This window comes from Oncorhynchus kisutch, linkage group LG10 (genome assembly GCF_002021735.2).
Source record: "Oncorhynchus kisutch isolate 150728-3 linkage group LG10, Okis_V2, whole genome shotgun sequence".
Taxonomy (NCBI): domain Eukaryota; kingdom Metazoa; phylum Chordata; class Actinopteri; order Salmoniformes; family Salmonidae; genus Oncorhynchus; species Oncorhynchus kisutch.
In genome coordinates, this window is record NC_034183.2 from 50,225,383 (window position 1) to 50,249,515 (window position 24,133).

At 46.2% G+C, this 24,133-nt stretch overlaps 1 protein-coding gene across 1 annotated transcript; it reads right to left on the reverse strand.

Annotated features, from left to right (window-relative positions):
* Nucleotides 1-2,023: 2,023 nt before the first annotated feature.
* On the reverse strand, nucleotides 2,024-23,214 carry LOC109898318 (collagen alpha-1(I) chain-like). Its single transcript, XM_031833883.1, has 47 exons — nucleotides 22,851-23,214; nucleotides 20,352-20,543; nucleotides 19,803-19,825; nucleotides 19,513-19,548; nucleotides 18,251-18,343; nucleotides 17,470-17,541; nucleotides 16,909-16,953; nucleotides 16,302-16,355; nucleotides 15,710-15,763; nucleotides 15,488-15,541; nucleotides 15,243-15,296; nucleotides 14,959-15,012; nucleotides 14,812-14,856; nucleotides 14,612-14,665; nucleotides 13,975-14,019; nucleotides 13,779-13,832; nucleotides 13,268-13,366; nucleotides 13,109-13,153; nucleotides 12,861-12,959; nucleotides 12,662-12,715; nucleotides 12,357-12,464; nucleotides 11,728-11,781; nucleotides 11,470-11,568; nucleotides 11,194-11,247; nucleotides 10,962-11,060; nucleotides 10,501-10,608; nucleotides 10,165-10,218; nucleotides 9,996-10,049; nucleotides 9,747-9,791; nucleotides 9,303-9,509; nucleotides 8,923-9,084; nucleotides 8,551-8,604; nucleotides 8,175-8,282; nucleotides 7,885-7,938; nucleotides 7,707-7,760; nucleotides 7,171-7,332; nucleotides 6,865-6,972; nucleotides 6,401-6,562; nucleotides 6,107-6,214; nucleotides 5,750-5,803; nucleotides 5,533-5,640; nucleotides 5,197-5,250; nucleotides 4,954-5,061; nucleotides 4,564-4,846; nucleotides 4,133-4,323; nucleotides 3,741-3,983; nucleotides 2,024-3,357 (listed from the first exon to the last, which is right to left on the reverse strand). Exons 1-47 carry the CDS (start codon nucleotides 22,930-22,932, stop codon nucleotides 3,211-3,213), a joined length of 4,350 nt encoding a protein of 1,449 aa, XP_031689743.1. The 5' UTR covers nucleotides 22,933-23,214; the 3' UTR covers nucleotides 2,024-3,210.
* Nucleotides 23,215-24,133: the final 919 nt, after the last annotated feature.

Consider the following 24,133-nt stretch of genomic DNA (forward strand, 5'->3'; position numbering starts at 1 on the left):
AAATGAATGGCCTCTGAAAAGCAACTGACTAAACAGTGACTGGCAATACTTTGCTCAGGTCCGAAGAGCCATAAGGGCCTATGATGGTGCAATAGAATGGAATATATTCTAGTATCTAATAGTAGTAACAACCTCTAAATGCAGATGCAAGACTAGAAGTCTCCAGTCTATCTGTTCCATTATCTTTGTTTTCTATTGCTTTGGGGATACAGCTACTGTTTTGAGAGTGCTACTAGGCCTAGCTCATGTGACCTGAACCGCCTGGTTCCACTAGGTGGCAGTATTTCCCCTAGTGACATAAAACATACTTGCACTCTCCAAACTTCACAAAAAACAACATGCTCACCATGAATCAAAGAGTGGGTCGCTAACAAAAATGGAAACCACAGAGCAAAGGCGAAATGCATGCAATGCAAATAGTTGGTCTACTTCATTTCTATAGCCAATAGACAGTAGGCCGTCACTGAGTTGCCTAGTTAGATAAAGGCTAAATAAATAAAAATCTAATCTGGGCCTGGGGAATGACATGTAATGAGAACAACACAATTGACTAAATCAAGCATGTTTAGTGATAAAGCAAGACAGTAATAATCTCATCCATTCCAATGATTGGAATTTCACATACAGAATGTGGCTTTAACTATCTCTCTCTCTCTCTCTCTGTCTCTCTTTCTTTCTCTCTCTCTCTGTCTCTCTCTCTCTCTCTCTGTGTGTGTTTGTGCATTGTTTTACTATCCTTGTTTACTATCCTTGTGGGGACCAGAAATCCTCACAATAATTTGGGGACATTTCACCAGTCCCCCCATGGAAAAGGCTATTTTAGGGTTAGGTGTTAGGTTTAGGTTTAGGGGTTTGGAGTTACGGTTAGGGGTTAGGAAAAATACGATTTAGAAAATAACCTACTTATTTTTAATTGAACAATGATTATAACATTGTTATAAAGATCCTTTTAAAGGGAAATTACAAGTACATTCATTTGCGGAATAAATGATCAAATTTCAGAATAATCCTTCATGATTCTTCACACCCTCTCTTTCCAAATCTCCATTTACCCCTAGCCTAGATTATTTAGCCAAAACGCCGTTATTGTTGGTTAACATTGATGTTGCATACCCGAGAAATGTGAGGCCAAAAATTGGAATTTACAGACGAATTCAAACCCCTATAGCCAGCCCTCTCCGGAATTTGGGGGTAGCCGCCTACTATGCTGCTGCCTGCTGACACAACAGAGTGGACAAACGGGCCCTTTGTAAAGCCAACTCGGGGCTAACTGGTAGAGTAGAGCCCACCTGAATTGTGTGCCACTGAAAGGCAGAGACGGTTAGACTACGGTGCCGGGTCTCCACAACTGAATGCCTATCAGAGAGAATGTTTTACGGATGATTATCCTTTTGTATTTATTTTTCTATTTCGGATTAACTATGCTTGAAACCAATTGTGGAGTGGTTTTGCTTTTGCCTGTCGATGCGTAAACATCAATGCGCAAACTGTGGGCACGATACATTTTGTTGCATACAGGTGTCGGGCACCGCTGCTGTCTCCAAGGTCGCGTCAATGTGGACGGTTATGGTCATCACTGGTAGGACAGAATGGAATATCTTTCAAATCAACCCCGTCGAAAGGACATGAACAGCGTGGGGAAAGCCAAATGTCTTGGATATGTATTTTCAAACCGGATTTTGCCCTGAGCGATTTTAAGTCAGAAAAAGGATGAAACCATTTAGCATATGTTGTAAAGGTAGAGTACTGAAGTATCCAGCTTCTGTGCTGTGTACTATTGAACTGTCTTTAATAATAGCAATGGTCACCATGTGTTTTTACTTTGGCCTAATTGTTGATATAGACATGGTTCCAATTGAAATGGTACCTAAATTCTAAGAAGCATAGAATTTTCAGAGGCAAACATTTCCGAGATTTTCTTTAATCTTCCTTTCAGTCAAAACAACGGTAACAGGTGCAAGCTGTGCCTCATTCAAGTCCATTGGGCAGTCAGGGAATAGTCAAGATCATGTCTGACAAAACATAAGGTAGACCACTTTAACATGCTTTATTTCAGCATCCAAAATAATTAAAAACATCTCAAATTTTTATACATATACAAAATAGGTACAGATCCTCTTGTTTTAATCCCCCAACGGTGTGTCTGCTTCTCTCATAATTTGATGATATCTCATTTTTTTCTGTGTTCAATTTTTCCCAAAACCCTTCTAAAATAACAAAACAAAAAAACTAAAACAATGGGGGGGGGGGGGGGGGGGGGGGGGGTACTGCTAGAAGCAATTGGACAACAAAAGGGGGGATTTAAAAAACGAAACAAACAACAACCAAAAAGTGTCAAAGATGTTAAAAACAAAACAGACAACAAATCCACCTGCTCATTCTACACTAGACAGGACCGTGTGCATCTCAACTACAGTATACCTCTTGCTACACCTCTGTTGCAGAGATCTTAGCCAACACTTGAAACATCTTTGTACGACTGACATCAAGATAATCTGCTAATTTAGCACCTAAGGTCCTGCAAGCAAGAATGACAACATAGTAGCACAATTTCGATCACCCTCCATTGACAGGACCTCATGAAGAATAGCACCTTTTGCAGCTGTTGATTTCAAACATACTTCTGCCGTGTAAAATCTAACCTGGGGTTCACTAACACTGGGTAACGTGGATTTCCTTTTTGAGGTAGCCATAAGATTAAAAAATAAGTTGAACCCATGTCTTTAATGCTGCTTTCGTGTGACTTCAGAAGGAACAACAACTGCTTCTACAGGTGAGTACAACAACAAGACACTTCACTGTCATTTTTAAGATTTATTTGACATCACCTGAAAGTGGTACAAAGCATTTTATTTTATTTTTCATTGTCCTTCCGCAGTGGTAAAAAAAAGTCACCTGTATCTGGGATGTTTTTTCTGTCAAACTCCAGGGGGGATTTTACACTTTACAAGTATATATTATTTTCTTTTTGCCAGTAAAACCATTGAGTCTTCTAAAGTGTCCTCGGTGTTGATGGTGGTGGTAATAGTGGTCCCAAAAAAGCTTGATGACACACAACCACTGTCTTCAGAAGTGCAGTTTTTAAGCAAGTGGACCATTTGAACAGCCAAATGAAACTCTAGTTTTTTTTAAATGCATAGAAAAAGGTTGAGAGGGATGACTGCTAGAAAAAAAACCATACACAAACAATTTCAAGTCCAGATTTCTTTTTTACAAGAAGCAGACTGGGCCAACTTCAATGCCAAATTCCTGATTGGGTGCACCAACGTCCATAGGAGCGATGTCAATGATAGGCAGACGGGATGTTTTCGTTGTCTTGTAGTCGATGACTGTCTTGCCCCATGCACCGGTGTGCGACTGTGATGAGAAAATGAGATGAAAATGGCACAATCAGAATCCATAGTTGCATTTCCTGATCAATTGAAATCATTCCCTGCCCTCCCCATTTACCCTTTCGAGTTATGAGGAATAACATCTCAGATACTATCACAAAGCCCGTCACATGAATCCCTCATCTGCTTGTCCTATACCAACACCATAATCCCAAAAGCCCTTTACAATTTCACCTTAACAAGATTACTGCTGCTCATACCCACAGTCTTACATCAACTACCTCTTCAAGAGGAGAGAATTCTCTCTTGAACCATTCCCGAGAGGAAGGATTCTTTCTAGAGAAGTTCCTGAGCGGACACAGGCTAAGATACTCTCTGCTGTGTGTAACAGGAGGAAGGAGGACTCACCGTGCAGCCGTCCTCGGTGACGCTGTATGTGAAGCGGCTGTTGCCCTCGGCTCTGATCTCGATCTCGTTGGAGCCCTGGAGCAGCAGGGACTTCTTGAGGTTGCCGGACTGCTGGTCCATGTAGGCGATGCTGTTCTTGCAGTGGTATGTGATGTTCTGGCTGGCCTCAGTGGCCATAAGGCGCAGGAAGGTCAGCTGGATGTTAACATCCTGAGCGCTGGAACCCTCGCTGCCATACTCGAACTGTGAGGGAAAGGAGAAAGAGATAAGAGTTAGCATGGTTTGGAGTTAGCATGGTTTGGAGTTAGCATCAAGGACTCATCATCCCAGAGAATGGTGCGATTATGGTCCTGTTTTCTCAACAAGCCCAGTTTGTGGCCCGAGGTTCTCACCTGGAAGCCATCGGTCATTGCCTCGCCGAACCAGACGTGCTTCTTCTCCTTGATGTTCTTGCTGGTGTACCAGCTCTTCTTGGGGATTTCTGCCTCGGTGGGGTAGACGCAGGTCTCGCCGGTCTCCATGTTGCAGTAAACCTTGATGGCGTCCTGGGTGCAGCCCTGGTCGGGGTCGATCCAGTACTCGCCTGCATGGAGAAGAGAGTGGATCGCGTCAAGAACATCCAATGTGATTGTTGTTGTTAAGAGACTACACCGACAGCAAGACTCACCAGAAACTCAAAGAGCATGTGTCTACTGAAGACGTCTTTACACCCTATGCTAAAGCTTGACAGAACCAATACAGCTCCATGCTTTCCTCAAAGCCAAGCAATTTCTTGACTAACGAGGAGCGAGCAACTGTAGTCAAGAATGGGTCTATGACTCACCGCTCTTCCAGTCGGGGTGGCACATCTTCAGGTCTCTGCAGGTGCGGGCGGGGTTCTTCTTGGTGCCCTCGGGAGAGCGGATGTTCTCAATCTGCTGGCTCAGGCTCTTGAGAGTGGTGTCAACCTCCAGGTCGCGGTCGCGCATCACGTTGGCGTCGTCGGCGCGGAAGTGACGGAAGGGATCGGGGGCCTTCTCCTGAGCGGGCTGAGCAATGAAGCCCATGTCGAATCCACCGCCGGGAGGTCCGGGGGGGCCAGGGGGACCGGGAGGGCCAGGGGGTCCCTATATGTGGAGGAAGCAAAGGCCAACCAAGATAGGATGTAAAGAAGAATAAGAGGAGTACCAAGGAGCAAAATATATTGATTTTTGAAGTGGTTGATGTGACTTACAGAGGGTCCCATCTCTCCAGAGCGACCACGGGGTCCGGGAGGTCCGATGGGGCCGGGCAGACCGCTCATACCATCCTTACCGGCGGCACCAGCAGATCCAGAAGGTCCCTAGTGTAGGGAGAGCCATAGCTTAATACGACAGTGTGGACTATCCACGTCATATTGTCACCAGAGAAGTGATCCACAGTCGGAACGTTGTGCTGATAGTTGTGTGACCGCTGTCGTAATGTAGGTCATACTCACTCTAGGTCCAGCGGGGCCAGAGGCTCCAGCAGGTCCTGACTCTCCAGATGGTCCCTATGGGCAGAAACAATAGATTTAGGTGCCTGTTATATCAAACAACAATATTACAGGGAGAAGGTTGATTCCCCCCCCCCCCCCACCCACCCACTTGCTAGGTTTTGTGATATCTCGGCTTCATGCAGAAATATCTCTTCCCCTGTGCCTTTTGCGGGCATGTCCGAATCTAGCCATTTATGGTGTACTGCAAGTGGATAAAGGGTAGCCATTTCCCTTGTTTCTGCTGGAGTCACTTGTGTGTCGTTATTATTGTCGATTGTAATCAGCAGGGGTACTCACAGAGGGGCCAGAGGGTCCCTGCATGCCAGTGAATCCTCTATGTCCCTTCATGCCTCTCTCTCCAGCCTCGCCAGCCTCTCCCTTGTCTCCACGAGCTCCAGCGGGTCCCTGGGTGAGAAAAGGACAGGTGCGTTCAGTATACCCTTTCCTCAGTGGAAGAGCGGATATTGTGTTCCTCGTGATGGTTTTATGAGTCTGTGATGGAGTATACACGTACTGATGAGCCACGGGGACCAGCAGGGCCAGCAATACCAGCGGGGCCAGCAGGACCCTGAAGGAGAGAGAGAAAGAGATTATGACAATCAATTCCATTGATAATCCCAACTGGCATGTCATGAAGGCTATGTAGCTCAACTACTAGAAACCTCCAGTATATGCTGTATTCTAACAGCACTACAAACAAAGCCCTCAACCCCTTCTACAGCCTTAACTAGTTTGCAATAGGCGGCCATTTTGAGGCTACAACAGTTTAACATGCAGTAAGGTCTCTGAACATTATCAAGTCTGAATTGCCGCCCAGTTATGTATTCCTCGTCAGTCTAAGGGAGTAATGGTGGAGGATCTGGACACTTACAGACTCTCCACGGTCACCAGACTTTCCAGCAGGGCCAACGGGTCCAGGGGCACCAGGGGGTCCGGGGGCACCGGAAGCACCAGCGGCACCAGACTCACCACGCTCTCCCTATAGGCAGGACAAAGAGGAACAGAGACAGGCCAAGAGAAGATCAAACTCCTGGACATGATCCCAATACATTACAGTATGTGATGCCTATTTCAGCCACGCAAGTAGTCGTGTAATGGTGCCCAGTGTTCCCAAAGTGAAGGGTTGAATCTGTCTTGAGGACATGTGTATGAGCAGAGCTCTCACCTTGGGTCCAGCAGCACCATCGCGACCAGAAGATCCCTCGTTACCAGGAGTTCCCTCGCGACCAGACTCACCAGGTGCTCCAGCCAGTCCAGGGGGTCCCATGGGTCCGGGGGGTCCACGCTCACCAGAGGGGCCACCAGGTCCCTGCTTGCCAGGCTCTCCCTAAAGCAGGAAACAGAGAACAGGGTTAGATCTCAACCACACCACGAGAGTAACCACGACTGAAGTAGAGCAATGGTGACTCAACTGTATGAATAAGCTACTGCAAGAGCGGTGCACTTGTCGGCTGCCATCTTGGCAGAGCTAGCACAGAGGGCCTTTAGCATCATTGCGGCAGGCTTGTAGACTATCCAATCACTGCCTTATTGAAAAACTAGGGATCTCCACCATGAACTTGGTCTCCTCTGCAAAAGCCTAACGGCATTTAACGTGAAGTTCTACAACTAGCTCTCTACAGCACTGACCAGTTGTCCGGCGAGGCCGGGGAAACCGCGCTCGCCTCTCTGTCCGGGCAGACCAACAATACCACGCTGTCCACCAATACCCTGAGGTCCGGGAGTTCCAGAGGGTCCCTGTAGGAGAGAATAAGAGAATAGGTCATCGAGACGTCCCTTTTCTAAAGCGTCAGATCTCAACTCCAGCGGCGTGTGTTACAGGTGCACTCCAAAAGGAATATTCGTATTGTTCTGGCTTGTCAGTGTAGGGGTCAGAGTGTTACTTTGTTAGGGTAACGGTGACGCCCCCCCCCCCCCAAAAAAAGGGGTACTTACATTGGGACCATCTCCACCAGGCTGTCCCTTCTCTCCCTGGGCACCAGGGGGTCCGGCAGCGCCGAGCTCACCAGGACGACCGGCGGGGCCAGTCTCACCACGGTTACCCTTCTGTCCTTCCTTTCCACCAGGGCCTGGGGGTCCGGGGGGTCCGTTGTTGCCCTGAAAGAAAGAGGAGAGGATGGTTGAGTATGAGATGTAGCCCGAAGTTGACCGAATACACCAGTATCAATGGCTGTTATCAATGACCGTATTGTGATCAGCTACATGCTAAGCTAACGCCTAGCTAGATGCTTGTTTGGGCATCAGGCAATGCCATTGTGTCTTGGGTTGGTTGCACAATAATATGTTAACTTGATAGTTGTGCTGTTGTATTGTGGGATTGCTGTTTTAAGCTGTCACCGTTTGCTTGCTTAGTGTTAGCCTATGGTTGAATCTGGAACCTATGGCCACAGCCAGGGTATTGACTGGCATACTGATGGAGGATGGGCATGGTTCAGTGTGAACGGAATGGTGGTGGAGAAAGAAGTACTTACAGATGGGCCAGGAGGTCCAACTCTACCAGCAGCACCGGGGAAACCAGTGGCACCCTACGGAGAGAAAAGAGAGGCACTGGTCAACCTAGTTGTATCAGATTGGGAAGCATGATACTACTTTACAAACGCCATCTTTTACAGTCAGACAGATGAGAGGATAAGATACAAAGCTACTTACAGGGGGACCAGCAGCACCACGGGCGCCCTTAGCTCCGGTGTTTCCAGCGGGACCCTGTGTGGATACAGCAGTGCTTCAGTCCGTAAGCAAGAGCAATACAAACACCTCTGTAATACGATGTATTACAGCGACGTACAGTCATGCATGCATACATTTTACATATGGGTCATCCCGGGAATCGAAACACACTAGCCTGGCATTGCAACTGCCATGCTCTATCAATTGAGCTACAGAGGACCATTTAAGATGGTCCAGGGTGGGTACCCAGTGGTCAGTCCCACGTGTTATACCTGAGGTCCAGGGGCTCCTGTAGGTCCAGCGGGTCCCTGAGCACCACCGTCACCCTTGGCACCGTTATCTCCAGCCTCTCCCTTAGCACCAGGCTGACCGTCACCACCCTGAAGGAGAAGAAGTAATTGAGTGAATGCAGAGCAGATTAATGTGGCGTTCATCTAGACTGGCTGCTATGGTAAGAGAAGCCCGTCTCATTTAATGCCAATGAAATCAATTTAGAATCGCCATAGTGTGCAAGATGTTGCGAGTCTTCATCTTGATTGACACCCCACGTCCGTTTTAATTGGCAACTGATTTCTGTGTGAATTGAGGCCAATTTCTGTGTGAATTGAGGACAGGTAAAGAGGTGTGTGTGTGTGTGTGTGTACTTACAGGAGGCCCAGCGAATCCAGCGGGTCCAGGGGCGCCAGACTCACCGCGCTCACCCTGGGAGAGGAGAAGGTTAGGGTTAGTCAGGTCAGGGGTGTGTTAATGGTCGGGGACAAGCATCATATGAGTGTGGGTCAGTTCTCTCTTCTATACACCTTTAATTTCTACTTAAGTTTCATTCTTTATTGCTCGCTTTGGTGCTCGGTACGTTCCGGGCACCATTTAAGCTTTTATTCGTGCATTGTGGCGACGTGGTCTCTATTTGAAGCTTCAAGACTGACTCCCATAGAGAGAGGCCTGTGGCGTGGATGCATGGGGAGCTATTTTTTTCATGTCTGTGGCGAGGTGGGAACCGGGTGGGACGGAGGTACTCACAGGTGCACCACGGGCACCAGAAGGTCCACCAGGTCCAGGAGCGCCAGTCTCTCCCTTGTCACCAGGAGATCCAGCAGGGCCGTTGGGTCCAATGGGGCCAGTCATACCACGGACGCCATCCTTACCACCGGCGCCATCAGCACCCTTGACTCCTTGGTCACCCTGTGACACAAGAGCAGCTGAATTAGTACTGTAAGCTGTGGGATATGCAGATACAGAGACGGAGGAGAGCTTTTTCTGGACTCAGTCAAGTCCACTGTTAATGCAAGTGGGAGTTTGGATGGATCGGAGTGCCACAGAAGTATGAAGTCAAGGCCCACTGATGAACATGCATTTGGGCATGGAGGATGATAAGTGAAGGGTGGGACACCGGTACTCACTCTGTCTCCCTTCAGGCCTGGCAGACCACCAGCACCACGCTCTCCGGGCATTCCCTGCAGGCCAGGGGGTCCTTGGCCACCGGGGGCACCTGCGGCACCAGCCTCTCCCTTACCACCATCGTTACCAGCAGATCCTGGAGAGCCACGGGCACCAGCGGGTCCAGATGGGCCAGGGGCACCACGCTCACCGGGGAAACCTCTGTCACCCTGGGGTACGGAGAGAAGAGAGGGCATCAGCTTTGTTTCTGGAGCATCACGTGTATACAAGGTGAAGGATGTCATCGATGCCAATGCTAATGTCTTTAGCCTGGGTCAGCTGGGTGCTAGTCTGCTGCTGCTTCAGCTGTTAGCCGTTGCCTTGCTTGGCTAAGTCGCTAGGCCACAGTGTAGCTGTAGCAGTCCATCACCCAGGAAGTGATGCCATTATTATTCTGGGATACTCACTCTGGATCCAGCGGCACCAGGGGCACCACCCTCACCGGGAAGACCCTAGAGAGAGAGAGAGAGAGAGAGAAGATATTAGAGACTACGACTAGAGATTTGAGATCTGCATTTGTGATGGTCAATGTTCAGCTGCGTCAAGTCCCAAATCTTGACAGGAAGTCAAGTGTCATGTAGTAATGAGTAGCAACGACAAGGCATGGGGCAGCGAGTGACTACACCAAAGGTGCTGCAGTCCTGTAGTATTCTTACCTGCTCTCCGGGCTTTCCAGTCTCACCAATAGCGCCTTGGGGTCCTGGAAGTCCCTGTTATACAAAGAGACAAGTGAGAGACAGGTGAGGCAAGGGTCAGAGGTCCTGAAGTAGGAGGAGGTCTGCGATTGGTCAGGTGCTGATCATTTCCCATAGTTCAGTGCTGTACCTGGAATCCAGGGGGGCCACCGGCTCCCTGTTCGCCTCGTTCTCCAGAAGGTCCCTGAGGAGGAGAAGAGTCGGTTAGGAAAATCAGTGTGACCGGCATAATGGTGGGTGCTACACCTTGGTTGTGATGGGGTTACCCCCATATCATGTAAGGAAACACAAACTGAGTGGTTTTGCAGTCTCCTAGGAGATTCCATGCTGGCTTGTATTAGTGATAGTGTTTGCTTGTGTGCAAGTGTGACGCAGTGCAGGTAATGCTGAAGAATGTTGTCCTCAAAGCTTTGGGGAGAATGGGAGTGAAGCAGTGTGGGATGCTGGAGAGTGGAAGTGTACTTACGGCAACACCGGGAGCACCAGGAGCACCAACATCACCATCCTTGCCGGGAGCACCAACAGCACCACCGGGTCCCATGACTCCTCTCTCACCAGGCTTGCCACCCTCACCCTACAGGGGAAGACAAATACCCATTAGCTCATTTCCCATCAGAGAGCAATTCTGTATACTGAAACCTAGGTTTTAGGCTATGGACAACTATGTCATACATTGTAGTGAATGCTGATGAGGTGAGAACGGCTCATAGGAATGGATGAAATGGATTCAATGGAATGGTATCAACCACATATGTTTGATACCATTCCATTGACTCCATTCCACTGCCATTATTATAAGCCTTCCTCCCCTCAACAGCCTCCACTGTATACATTGGGTTACCTCTCAATTTCAGATCTCATTTCTCGAATTAGCCTGTAAATGATTGTGCCCGAATAAGAGCAGCATGAGAGAGAAGGGTTACTCACTGCGGCTCCCTTAGGTCCGGGGAATCCCATGACTCCGGGCTGGCCTCTGGCTCCAACGGGGCCGGGAGGTCCGGGGCGACCATCTTGACCACCGGCACCCTGTCACAGGAGAGGGCAGAGAGTCAGTGACCACAGTGATAATCGGTGGAAGTAGCCATAGGTCATCAGTGTCTTTCAGTGTCGTTGAATTGGTGTCATGAGGGTCAGGTGAATCTGTAGCTGAGGAACTTACAGAGGGGCCAGTCTTGCCATCGGGACCGGGGCTGCCAGGGCTACCAGTCATACCCTAGAGATGGGGGGGCAAAGGTGAGAGGGCAAAGGTCAGGCACATAACAACCGTAATGTAAACACATAACATAGGCAGCATGCACATCTTGACACGCCATTTTAACATGAATATATTGGTTTCATGTTTATAGTATCTATTAGTTGTTGAATAGTTATCCAACAATGATAAAGTATAACAAAAAGGTCCTGTGATCTGAGACCGCTACCCTGTCTAACTCACCTTGGATCCAGGCATACCAGGCTCGCCGTTGCGGCCAGGCTCACCAGTGTTACCCTTAGCGCCAGCAACTCCGGCACCACCACGCTCACCAGGGCCACCCTATTATGGAGGGAGAGAGAGAGAGATGGAAAGAGAAGGGTAGAGAGAGGAGTTTGCTATACTTAGCTATTGGCCATAGCATGTAGCAACGTTTGGAGGTGAACTGTGGTATATACATTTGAACATGTGTGTATGTTCCAGGTATATGTGTGTAGTCACCTTGGGGCCAGAAGCTCCATCAGAACCAGGGAAACCACGGCTACCAGGGGCACCCTGTAGGGGGCGACAAACACAACACAGGTCAAACCACAACATTCCTGCTACCTCAGTACCATAACACAGCCATTCAGTAACATTACATTACTGCTCAGCAATCACAGCCCTCTGGTGGCCAAATTAGGTTATGAGCTAGCTATTGGTTCCAAAAAGAGATAAGCATTCATAAGTCAATGTGATTATTTATGTGATGGAATAGTGGTATAGATATCATCCTTGTGTATGCATGTGCCAATACTAGCTGTACTGTGAGGAAGTAAGCAATGTATAAAAAGACCAAATGCCCAAGTTCTTGTATAGCACTCTCCTACTGACCCAGTTCCTATAGTTGATTTAAAGCATTATATTGGATGGTTCGAATCATATCATTTTGACGGGTATGAGGCAGTAACGCAATGGTGGTTCTTTGGAATAGGAAGACAGTGGAGCAAGAGTATTGTAGATTTGGAGGACTACAACACAGTTTAGTGAGCCCGGGGGGGAAAGGGGAAGGGGGGGACACACACCTACGTGTAAAGGACAGGAGAACAGTATGATGAAGAGGGGACACTGTGACTATCTGGGTTACTTACGCGCTCGCCGGGGGCTCCACGGGCACCAGCACCACCGGGCTCACCACGGCCTCCTCGCTTGCCTTCCTCACCAGCAGGGCCGGCGGGTCCCTGGACTCCAGCGGGGCCCTGGGTAATGGAGAAGAAACAAGATGAAGGTCAGAGAAATGGAGGGTGGCAAGGCATTGTGCTGAGATGTGGATCAGTACAGTGGTAGAGTTCAAACACATACGGACTGCTGACTGAGCATGTGCGGACAGAGTACGTGCTATGGGTGACTTGGTGGATCGTATTTGACCAAAGAGGAAGTAAAAAGGTGTACTTACAGACTCTCCCTTAGCACCAGCCTCTCCTTTGGCTCCATTAGCACCAACCTCACCCTAGGTTGAAGAAATCAGAATCTACACTCAATGGTCTGTGCATTCTGACCAAGTTATAACATCAATATAAATTAAGATAACATATATTTATTTTACATTTTTTGTACAATATCTAGTGATGGAAGTCAGAGAGAGCTGGACTTACAGTGTTACCCTTGGGTCCGGGAGCTCCACCAGCACCCTGGGGTCCGGGGGGTCCACGGGGTCCAGGGAAGCCAGGAGCACCAGCAATACCAGAAGAACCCTAGAGGAGGCAGCAGAGAGACCATCATTATACTTCCTGGATTCATCATCACTGAGTGACCAGTCAGTGACAACAATATTGGCAAATAGACAAACCATTGACAACTAAAATGGCTAGTTCAGTGAGGAGTGGGGGAGGTGTCTACTTACAGGGGCACCCTTGGTACCGGGGGTTCCGTCAGCACCGTTGTTTCCCTACAAGAGACACAAACCAACGGGTTAGAGGGGAACGTCTCTCACAGGGACAGCAAAGTCTCCAACGCAGTCCAGAGGTGTATTTCACTAGAGGTTTCTAGAGCTGAGACTCACAGCGGGGCCAGCAGCGCCAGCGGGTCCGGGGTTACCAGCCTCTCCACGGGATCCCTGGGGTCCCTCACCACCACGAGCTCCCTGGGCACCAACCTCTCCCTGTTGGGGTGAAGATAGGTCAGGGCAAGAACCTGGAACTAATATTGTACTAGTACTACTCTAAGTGCTACCCTACACAAGTACTACTCTAGTAGTACTACTGCTACCAAGTTAAGTACTACTGTATTAGTACTGTACTACCCTACTCCCTAGTACTTCCTTATGGTAGTACTGTACTATGCTGCCATTCAATTAAATTATGTTCACATCATGACCCCATATAAATCAATGTGATTTATATGGGGTCAGTGTGCTAGAATGGATGTAATGTATGTTTTTATCTCATCTACCTCTCCAAATACTGCCCCCTGGGAAAGAGCTAGAGGTGAGGGTAGAGGGTGGAGGATAGACAGTAAGAAGGTAGGAGGTATACAGGTGTGTGAACACAGATAGGTGCAAGTTGACATCTTACCTTGGCTCCAGGGCCACCGGGGAAACCAGGGGCACCAGCGGGGCCAGTGGGGCCCTAGAATATGAGAAAACAAGAGAGAGGAATGAGTTACAGTCTAAATGATGAATACTGCATAAGTGTGCTTGTGTACCAATATGTTTCTGTTGATGGTTGTGTACTGTTTATGTGTGAATAGATAGCTGCCGTCAGTACTTACAGGAGGACCAGCAGCACCAGCAGCACCATCGTTACCACGAGCACCCTGCAGGAGAGAAAGATACAAAGAGAGAGAGAGACACAACAGGGTCAGATGCAACTAGCCATCACCCCTTCAGGGTCCAATTCCAATATGGCTGAACTATAAACATCAATTGTAAACGAGAAAAATGGCTGACCCTTCAATGTCAGAATCCAACATGACACTGTAAAACTAAATAACTGACACACTGAGTTGTAAGATCATGTGAAATATGGCTTTCTACTGAGGCCAGTATACAAGGCTGTACAATGCTTATGTTCCACAATATAGGGCATTCAAGTAAATCAGGTTGTGAGGCCTTTTGTAGATTGAGAGTAAGAATGGTTGTTTCCAACAAATTAGCCCTGGACTGATCAGTAAACATCTGAAATATATGCAAAACGCTTGGGAAACACGATGACCCTTGAGCTACATGAATAGTGACTCTCATAACTATGTTGTGATGGTGATAGTGCACCCCTTGTTTATGGTTACAGGGGGGGGTGTAAAGTACTTAAGTCAAAATACTTTAAAGTATCTTGACTTTTACTCAAGTATGACAATTGGGAACTTGTTCCACCACTGGTTCCTGGGGGTGGTTTTGGGGTTGACTTACAGCAGCTCCGTTGGGACCAGCACGTCCTCTCTCACCAGGCAGACCACGGGGTCCCTAAAAGAGAGGGACAGATATTGGCACGGTAAGTAATCATGGCTGCCATTCACATTGCTACTGTAATGCTAAAAATGAGTGTGATCTTCTCTCTACACTCCTTTTCTTGTGTAGGACTGTTGACAAAAATGGAGGGTGGGACTCACCATGGCTCCAGCGGCTCCGTTCTCCCCGGATGCACCACCCTCTCCCTGAGGAAGGACAAACGGACAGGTCAGTGAAGGGAGGTTGAGCGAGGGGAATTATGTGTGATTTCTACATTAGCAGGAGAGATGGACGAGAAGGGGTCTCACCTTGGGTCCAGCAGGGCCAGACTCTCCCTTAGCTCCGTCAAGACCGCTGAATCCCTAGAGAAGGAAGTAGAGAGAGATGGAGGACAATATTAGAGGAGAGGAAAACAGGGCAGATTGTACTGCTGCTATTTGGGAAGTATAGGCTGATGTTGACACCAGACACTGGTCCAAGATCAGTTTAGCGTGCAATCCCCTTCATGATTAAGGTTAGGACGTTTAGCTGATCCTGGATCTGTTCTGGAGAGCAACATCTACCAAGACAGTTTGGGGGTGCGGTGACTCACTCTGTGTCCCTTGATGCCGGGAAGGCCGGGGGTTCCGGGGAATCCACGAGCTCCCTGGAGAGAGAGAGAGAGGGAAAAAAAGATAACGGGACATGTTATCAGTGCAGTTGATGGCTTAACATTCCTTGAAGTATGAGATGTCTCATGGTGTCTGACTATTAGGTGCTATTGCTCTTGAGACTAACGTTCTAGACTGAGTGTATGGATGGATTATGGAGTGACATTAGAATGACATTGTGACTCACCTGTGGGCCGGAAGCTCCACGCTCACCAGGGCGACCAGGCTTGCCAGACTCACCCTGGATGGGAGTAGAGGAGGGTAGGAAGGAAGGAAAGAGTGGGATGGAGAGGAGGAGACAAGGTGAGGAATAAATGATGATCCAAATCCATCCCCTTTATGAATATCTTACCCAGAAATTGTCCTGGGACATAGGTTGATTTCAATTATGGATATCTTGGTGACTTACATCATCTCCGTTCTTGCCAGGGGGACCAGCAGGACCACGGGGGCCCATGGGACCCTGTAAGAGATAAACCACTGGGTGAGAAGGCTGTGTATATGTGTGTGTGTGTGTGTGTGTGTGTGTGTGAGCGAGAGAGAGAGTTACCTTGATATGAGAAATATTATTACAATTTGTCAGTGATGGAAATAATCTAGGATCATCTGTCATTCATCTAGAAACTTGATTACCTAATAGGTAGTTAAATCAAAATACTATTGGAAGGTGGTGATGGGGGTCTGTGTTGTGTGTGTGTGGGGGTGGGGGGCACATTAACATATATTGGTGACCCTGTGACCTTAGTTGACTCCATTCCAAGCATCAGGATAGAGCAGGACATATGCAGCAGGTAATGGGTGGTTTAGTAGCCTGGAGGTTGTTTGGAAGTAGTTTTTTTAAGTGTAGTCATTGTATGTTGAGCTATTTTTCTTCTTTTTGGCATTATATTGCCCTGCAGAATATGGCGTAGAATTTAGCTCAAAGTGTGTGTTTATGAGGGATTCAGATACTGAGGTGGTGGCGTATCATTTTCTGGAATATTCCGGAACGAGATACTCACAGAAGAACCAGCCTCACCAGGCTCACCAGGGGGGCCAGTGAAACCCTGAGGTCCCTATAGGGGGAGACAAAGAGATAATGTCAGACTCTAATGTTCATTCATCCAACAAAAAAAAAAGAAAACATGGTTTCGTTTTTTTGACAACGGGCAATAAGTCCTGTGGGTAAAACATTCCCACGGTCATTATAGTTATCGAAGACTGAAACTGAATGTAAAAAAAAAGGAGAAAAAAAAATCTATACAAATAGTCAACTAAGTATGACAGACAATGACAGTGACAGACAATGACAGTGACAGACAATGACAGTGACAGCCAATGACAGACTAGCAGCTTACTAAAATGAAAAATAAAATGACAAGAACTTAACAGATACTAAATAGAAATGGTCAGGAACCTATCAAATTAAACCAAGTTAACATACAGCCATATATGCTTAAAATAAAAACACACACCTACAATTAAACACCTCGAGAGCGACTTCAACTCCCATCATGCGATTCACCTAGTCATAAACGGACCTCTTTTTTGACATTTGACCCGAGGTCTCTTCCCCTACATGACAAATGTCACTTAAACAGCTAGAACACAAAGGGAAGGGATACTTACACTTGAGCCAGGAGGTCCTGGGGGACCACGGGGACCCATGGGGCCCTGTCAATAAAAAGGCAAAGAAACGATCAGTAAATTATTGACCAATCACATCAGTCTTCCCATTAGAATATATCTTTGAGAAGGAGCCAACTGACCAAAGGATCAACCAAAGGTTGGGTGGGCAAGGGTTAAAGTCCTCCAAAAGTATACATTCTAATGCTCAACAGTCGCACCATGATATTAGTCGCACAGTGATATTAGAATAGTGGCATCAGTAACCTTTCAAGGCATCTACACAGTGGTAACAGGGGAATTGATGCTATTATTGAAGTGACAAAGTAGGAAGAGTCAAAGTTTATGCAGATATCTCAAACATGTAATGCTAGTCGTTTATGGAAGTACATAAGATTTTGTTGTGCCATATGGAGTACCACAGAGGCCAATTTGCAGGACTTCTGCTGAGCAAAAATCTCTCATGGCCAGAGTTTTTATTTGGTAGTGTCTATACACAAAACAGATACCGCGTGTCAGTGATGCAATTAGGCCAACAGGCTCTGTGTCGTTTTATGCCCTTACCATGGGGCCGGGCATGGACATACCACCGCCGCTCTTCTCATCAAAACCACCAGACATCTGAGGGGAGAAGTTCTATAGGGAGACACAAGGTAGAGATGTGTTACAGTCAGTCAGTATTGGGAATCATGAGAACAGTACAGTGATCTCGACATCGAGTATATGGATGGGCCTAACCCGGCTAGAGAATGCAAGGCACTAGGCCTGTCCATATCAATGACAAATCTGTTCATATCCATTACATATCTACAGGGTGACTACCTCTCTGGCGTTTCCTAGCTGTGTTAGGCATTACCTCCCTGTCCACTCCTGGCTGGGCGCTGTCCACCTGCCCTGGTGCTGAAATACAAACTGCACTGCGCTCTAACCAGGATAGCTTAGCACCACACCTCCCGTGCTCTTGCCTCTACTCTTTTGGGAGGTTTATCATTATGATTTGGAGATTTCCATTCTGAATAGAATAGCACAATAGTTCCTGTTGTATTCACTGCGCAAACACTGTATTTGGAGCCTGTCCAGACTACATGGAGATCAGTGAGGTTAAGATATGTGACATCATAAGAGGGTGTTGATGTGACCTCCACCCAGCTGTCAGACTTAGCCACTTTCTCCACTTTCTTTAAATCTAAGTTACTAACCCCCAACAGAAGCTGCCCCTAATATCTGATCTAGGATCAGTTTCCTCTGTACAACGCATAACAGTTTAACCATTTGACATGGGTCAAAGCTGACTCTGGGTCAGTGCTAAGTAGGCTAAACGTCCGTCTTGGCCTGAGATACTTACTCCGCCAAGACCAGGGGGTCCAGGGGGGCCTGGGGGTCCAGGAAGGCCGGGCTGGCCGGGAATACCATCGTTGCCGGGGAAACCAGCAGATCCCTGCAGTAGAGACGAGAGAGAAGCTGGTTAGTGATGAACTATAGCAGTAGTCAGTGAACAGGGAAAAGGGCTTCGTTGTTATCTATGGGGGATAAGGCATCAGTGAAGAGTGACAAGGGAAAAGCTAACATAGGGCCTAGGGTTTGGGGTGAACTCGAGACATATAGGCCCCTAGTATAATACAAGCAAATTGATACCTGTAATACCTTCAGATCAATTGGACATTAGTCGAGTTATCTACCGGTCCTTCCATACATCAATCTATCTCTTTGTTCATCCAACCGTATAATTATCTACCAGTCTGTTTGTCAGTCCGTCAATCCGTCCAATGGATCGGAGATGAAATGACACGCATGGTCTCAGTTACAAGACAATCCCAAGTACCTTAAGTCATGAAGATTGAAACACCACACTGTACCCACTTCAAGTACTTGGTTAGGGCCCAACCAGTCACTGTCGCAGATATTGTGAGCACCACATTATTCTTCAAATTCATTTGAAATGGAGTAGAACTATTCAAGATGAGAAATTGTATTTCTAGTTCAACGAATGCACAATATACCTGCATATACTGGTGGCCCAATACAAATCCACACATATCTCAAAATACTAGTCACCAAATAGGTATCTAGACAGGTTGGGCTTGGATGAAAGTAAAACATCTATACCCATTGGAAAAACATGAATTGAGATTTAAAGAAGGAAGATGGTGGTCGACTATTTAGCCAATTAGCTCCTCTGGTAAACTCCAAAGACTCTGGATGTACAGGTTTATCCATTGCCTTCGATTATAATCTAACCCCATGTCAGACATTACCAACATTAAAAAACAGAATCTACTAATAGCTAATATCTTATGGGCCAAAACTGCTATGAGTACTAACGAGCTAGTACAACAGTCATTATGAGTGATGTGTGCAAGATGCCAGGTCTGTCCTTTAAAACTGAGACAAGAGGCACGCAAGTCCAAAAAGACACCAGAAACATAAGGGCCAAATCCTAACCTTGGGATATAGGTGCAAACCTTTAACCTCCACACACCTCTATCAATGGAGGATTAGTGAAAGGGATGTGACTTTAACGTTTTGCACGCATCTCATGTTTGTCAGGTTTTGGCCCGACAGGAAGTGAATACAAAAGCATGCTAGGAATAAGGAAGTGAAACGTACTGGCTCTCCCTTGGCTCCACGATCACCCTGGGGTCCCTATTTTGACGGGGAAACAGCAGCATTAGGTTGTGGTTGCACTTGAAGATGGTTCTTATTGTGCCATGGCCTTACTAGTTTTGCAGTGCAAGATAAAATAGTTTTGTTGCAATGATGTATTTATAATGAATCAACAATTTTAAAAAAGAAATACATGTACAAGTACGCTTTAAACGTTGACAATAATAGCAAATCTAATTATAATAGCCTTATCTAATAGTTAATAACAATAAGGATCATAATTTCATATTTACCTCAACCTTTGGCTCCTGGAAGCCTATGGTAGCAACAGAAAAACAACGATTAGATTAAAATGTGAAATATCTGAAATAGTCTGAACAGTAAACAAATAAAATATTTGTAGGGTGCATTTAAATTGTATATAAGGCCAATGTTATTAGATTTAGAACTAATAGGGGACGACAATTTCTGAACTAGGCCTAGTGAAAATGTACACAAAGTCCCAATTTGAGACTGGGTCAAAGTTGAAAGGAAGGCCAAAGGTAGTTAGGAGGTGGCAGTGGCACCAGACTGGACATGCACATTATATGTGCCTGAAGCGCTGAATAGTATCCCATCCCATTTCGGAGGAAAAGGGGGAAAAAATGACTGGTGTGATTGGAATAAAGGTAAATCCGAGTTTATTCCTCGTTGGCCATCCATAAAATGCTGTCGAACCCCTTAAAAGTACAAGCCCAACAGTCCCTCTGAGGCCTCGAAAAACGTGTCAAAACTGATTCTGAGAGTGCCTGCGCCTGTAAGGTAAACTTCGTGAACGTTGCGTCGGGAGGAAATCGGCGTACCGTCGTCGGGGCAGATGGGGCAGCATTCGTCGTGGGGGATCACTGGATTGGGGCAGTCGGATGTGTCCTCGCAGATAACTTCGTCGCACATGACGGTGCCGCTGTCGCACACGCAGATCTGGCATGGCTCGGGTTTCCAGACATCTCTGTCGTTGTAGAATTGACCGTCCAACGTACAGCTGCCTGCGGTGCCTGAGAAAGATGCAGAGATGAAATAGTTTAGAACGCTTGCCTTCAATGTCGACCTAGAAGGCACGGATGCCCATGTGATGACACCTTGACCAGGTGATGCATACGAAAATGTATGTACTCACCAAGTCGCTCTGGATAAGAGTGTCTGCTCAATCAGCGTTCCCTAACTTCAGTCCTTGATTACCCCCACAGTACGCCTTTTCGTTGTAGCCCCAGACGAGCTCATCTGATTCAACTTGTCAACTAACATTAATCAAGTTCATTCATGTGAGTTAGTCAGCGGAAACAACAAAAATGTGTGCTGTCGGTGGTACTCATGGACTGGAGTTAAGAAAAGCTGCGCTAAATGACACATGTATTTGTAATGCCTTGATTGGAATGAACAACAGGGCAGAAGGCCTGGGAAAAGATTAAAGTGAAGTCTATTTCCTACATTTATGTTGACAAATATTTTTGAAATGTAAAATAGGGGTGGGCATAATGTGGTACGTTCCAACAGGAATATGTTACAAAAACGTCGTAAATAACAAGGTTGCCAACAAACAACGTTTTCACTCAGTATGTTTATTCCGAAAAATGTCTGTCCTCACTCTGGTAGCCTATGGACAAACATTAAGAAATAAGCTACGTGGTGAGTTGATGCCTATTCGGCAGCTAGTTAGCTAAGTGAATGGATCATGCTACTTTGTATGCGTTGTCTTTTAGCATCCTGTTTTTGGAACAGATTCCTGTTTTAACTTTCGACAAATTATACCCACTCGCAAAATAGTAAGCCCTGATGGGTATACTACAAAGTAGGATCAATTAGTTACCCGGATAACTTGCCTAAAAATTTGAAATAACTTATTGCTTTTCTGCATCATTAAGAAAATGTATAAGTATTTGTTTATTTTATAAAAGTTAGATGGCTAACTAATTGATCCGGCTTTGTAGTATAATCATCATGCTTGACTACCTCTGAAAATTTGTTTTGAGCTTGAACTAGGCCTAAATAGCCAATATTATATTGATGGCGAATTTGTGGTCTTCGTTTAGCCGTTGGCCCGACTACCTGTGTCCAAACCAGCAATGTTGGTCCACAGGAGTTGCTACAATTTGACTGTAGAGGGCGAAACAGTCAGTGGAAAAGGTCCACGTTGTCAATGCTGTCCTCCAAACGCTGCTGAAATAACTGAAAACTATCGGTTTGGCAACCACCAGCGTTTATACCTCAGTGGAAAGTTTCCGAAGTCTGAATGTGTTTCCAATTATTTAAAAAAATGAAAGGGAATGGTAGGGGGCGCATCGAAAACATTGAAATGTTGGTGGAGTTGCATTTCAGAACCACATGGTGGCGCTACAGGGCCGTAGAGCGAATTTGCACATCTGTACGCCCCAGATGCAACTAGAAACCCTATACTCAAGTGTAGGGTGACACCATACAGCCAATAACTTAAAACGGATTTTATGTAGTTTGTCTATAGGTAAAGCATTTAGGTTCTTATACTTTATCTCTATTTTGAATACACTTTCTGTAAGTAGCTACCTATGCCAAATAACTGAGCTTGAAACTATTCAAAGGAAGTTGCGCACGATGATGCTTTGTCCTCTCCTTCAACGTGTAGGTCACTATTCTTCCCACAAAAGTTAAAATATAGTCTACCTGTGATGAATGACTGTATACTAGGATATATTCCATTGAGAAAAACTCGAGGCTCAAGATTACCATCGTTCAGGATTGACCCAGTTTCTTTTCTACATGGCTGACATTTAGCCACGGGCTATGAATTATTCCTCCATAACCAACTGAATAACTTTATCCTTTATTTCCAGACTGTTGAGCCATACAGGCCCATTCAATTCCACTCAATCCAATGGGCACAGAGTTGGCATGCCATGTATAGCCTTCCCCTCTATCCCTTACATAAGTTCAAATATTTCCAGCTGTTAAAATGTACCTCCAGGGCATCAAATAACGAGTGGAAGAGAAAGCCTTGGAACCTGTACCAACTCGTTCCAAAGGCACGCGCAATCAAGCGTGAGAAGGCCCACAAGCAATGATGCGCATACACTCTGCTCAAGCTGCAAGAGGTAGGCTATCCTTATGAATCCCACACACAAAAAATAACAGTTAACCAGTCAATAAACATTTACCACAGCTAAAGAATAGAAATGTATCCTAATTTGCACATGAATCGGAATGGCTCAGTCATAACCAAACCTTTTTCCTATTAAAACCACCTTTCTCCTTCAACCCAGTCTTTCCATATCAACTTCGTTAAGACAATAGATATCAGAGGCAAGGATAGACTCAAAATTGACACTTACGATCGTCCTCGCCTTGTCCTCTTGCCAAAAGCACTGTTGCGCTGAGCAACAGCGCTAACCGAATATCCACAAAGCTGAACATGTCTAAATATTAGACATGTAGACTCTTTGAGGCGAGGGGGGAAGTTATTTTTTCCGTTAGACTCCAATCATACAAGTAGGGTCCAGTCCTCTGTATTTCCAATCCAGACCCCGCAGAAAACTCCCTACTGCCTATAGAAACTTCTTGCCCTGCCTTTTATATTCCAAACTTTTGGGGAGGTGCTGGCCACACCAGCATGCTCATGTTCATTAAAAAAAAAGTCCCTCCTTCCATCAGTAGAAAGGGGGTGTCGTAGACACATTTTTCACCTTAAAGTCTCAGGAAACTTGATATTTTTTAGAAAAGGTGGAGGTTTTGTAAAAAAAACATCCCTTATCCCGGTTTAGACAGACGACAGGCCATGACATCCAATAGTCTATTGGCGAGGAGGGCCCGGATAGCTAGCTCACTGTCGGTAGATTCTTCAGGGTTGCAATTAAATAGAAACGAGCTGTGCACAGGAAAGGGACTTAAATTATGTGCCTTACCCCACTTGTGTGTTTCCAGGCAGATGTTATTTTGTTGTCAATATTGAATGCTTTGCAGTTGTAGCACAGTCTTACTTTTACGCGTAAAAGGTGCCACATCAACGTGGACACTACATTGGGCATATGCACTTTTCCCTCAGGAGCTGTGGTTTCGTTGCCATTTTATTATTCTGCGGGGATGGATTGGCTGTTACTTAGCAGGCCTGTACATCTGTGTCTCGGCCTAGGATATTTCTGATCGAAATGTAGCCATCGGAAACGTTTGCCTACATTTTTTCTTTAAGGTGAAATTGCTCATCGATTGAATCCAGATGTGAGAGACTATCGAATGTATTCCTAAGACTATTTTAGTTTTTGTAGTAAACGTGGTTTGAAGTTCTATGACCGATCATATTGGGAGAGGTGTGCAGGCTTTCGATAACTTATTGCATGTCAGCCAATCGTATCGATAAGGATCTTGATTTGATGAAAGGATGGCTGCTAGGCCTTACTGGGCTACAGTTTAAGGGAAGAGTGTGTACAGTGTCGTTATTTGGCACATTGGAAACTCACAGTTTAGGTAATAGTATTATTTTGCCTGGAATTGTACGTTTTTGTTTCACATTTGTTCATAGTATAGTTCATGCGATATGGGATCGGCTTCGGAAGGTATACGTGGAATGAGAGATCGGAAAATTGAATGCCTGTGGATTGCCAGCGCATCTTTCATTTTG

Coding starts and splice junctions, on each gene's coding strand:
- LOC109898318 (XM_031833883.1), bottom strand. CDS start 22,932: ATGTTCAGCTTTGTGGATATTCGGTTAGCGCTGTTGCTCAGCGCAACA. Junction 12,716..12,860: donor CCGGACCCAAGGGTAACACT/GTAAGTCCAGCT, acceptor TCTTCAACCTAG/GGTGAGGTTGGTGCTAATGG. Junction 11,569..11,727: donor ATGGAGCTTCTGGCCCCAAG/GTGACTACACAC, acceptor CCTCCATAATAG/GGTGGCCCTGGTGAGCGTGG.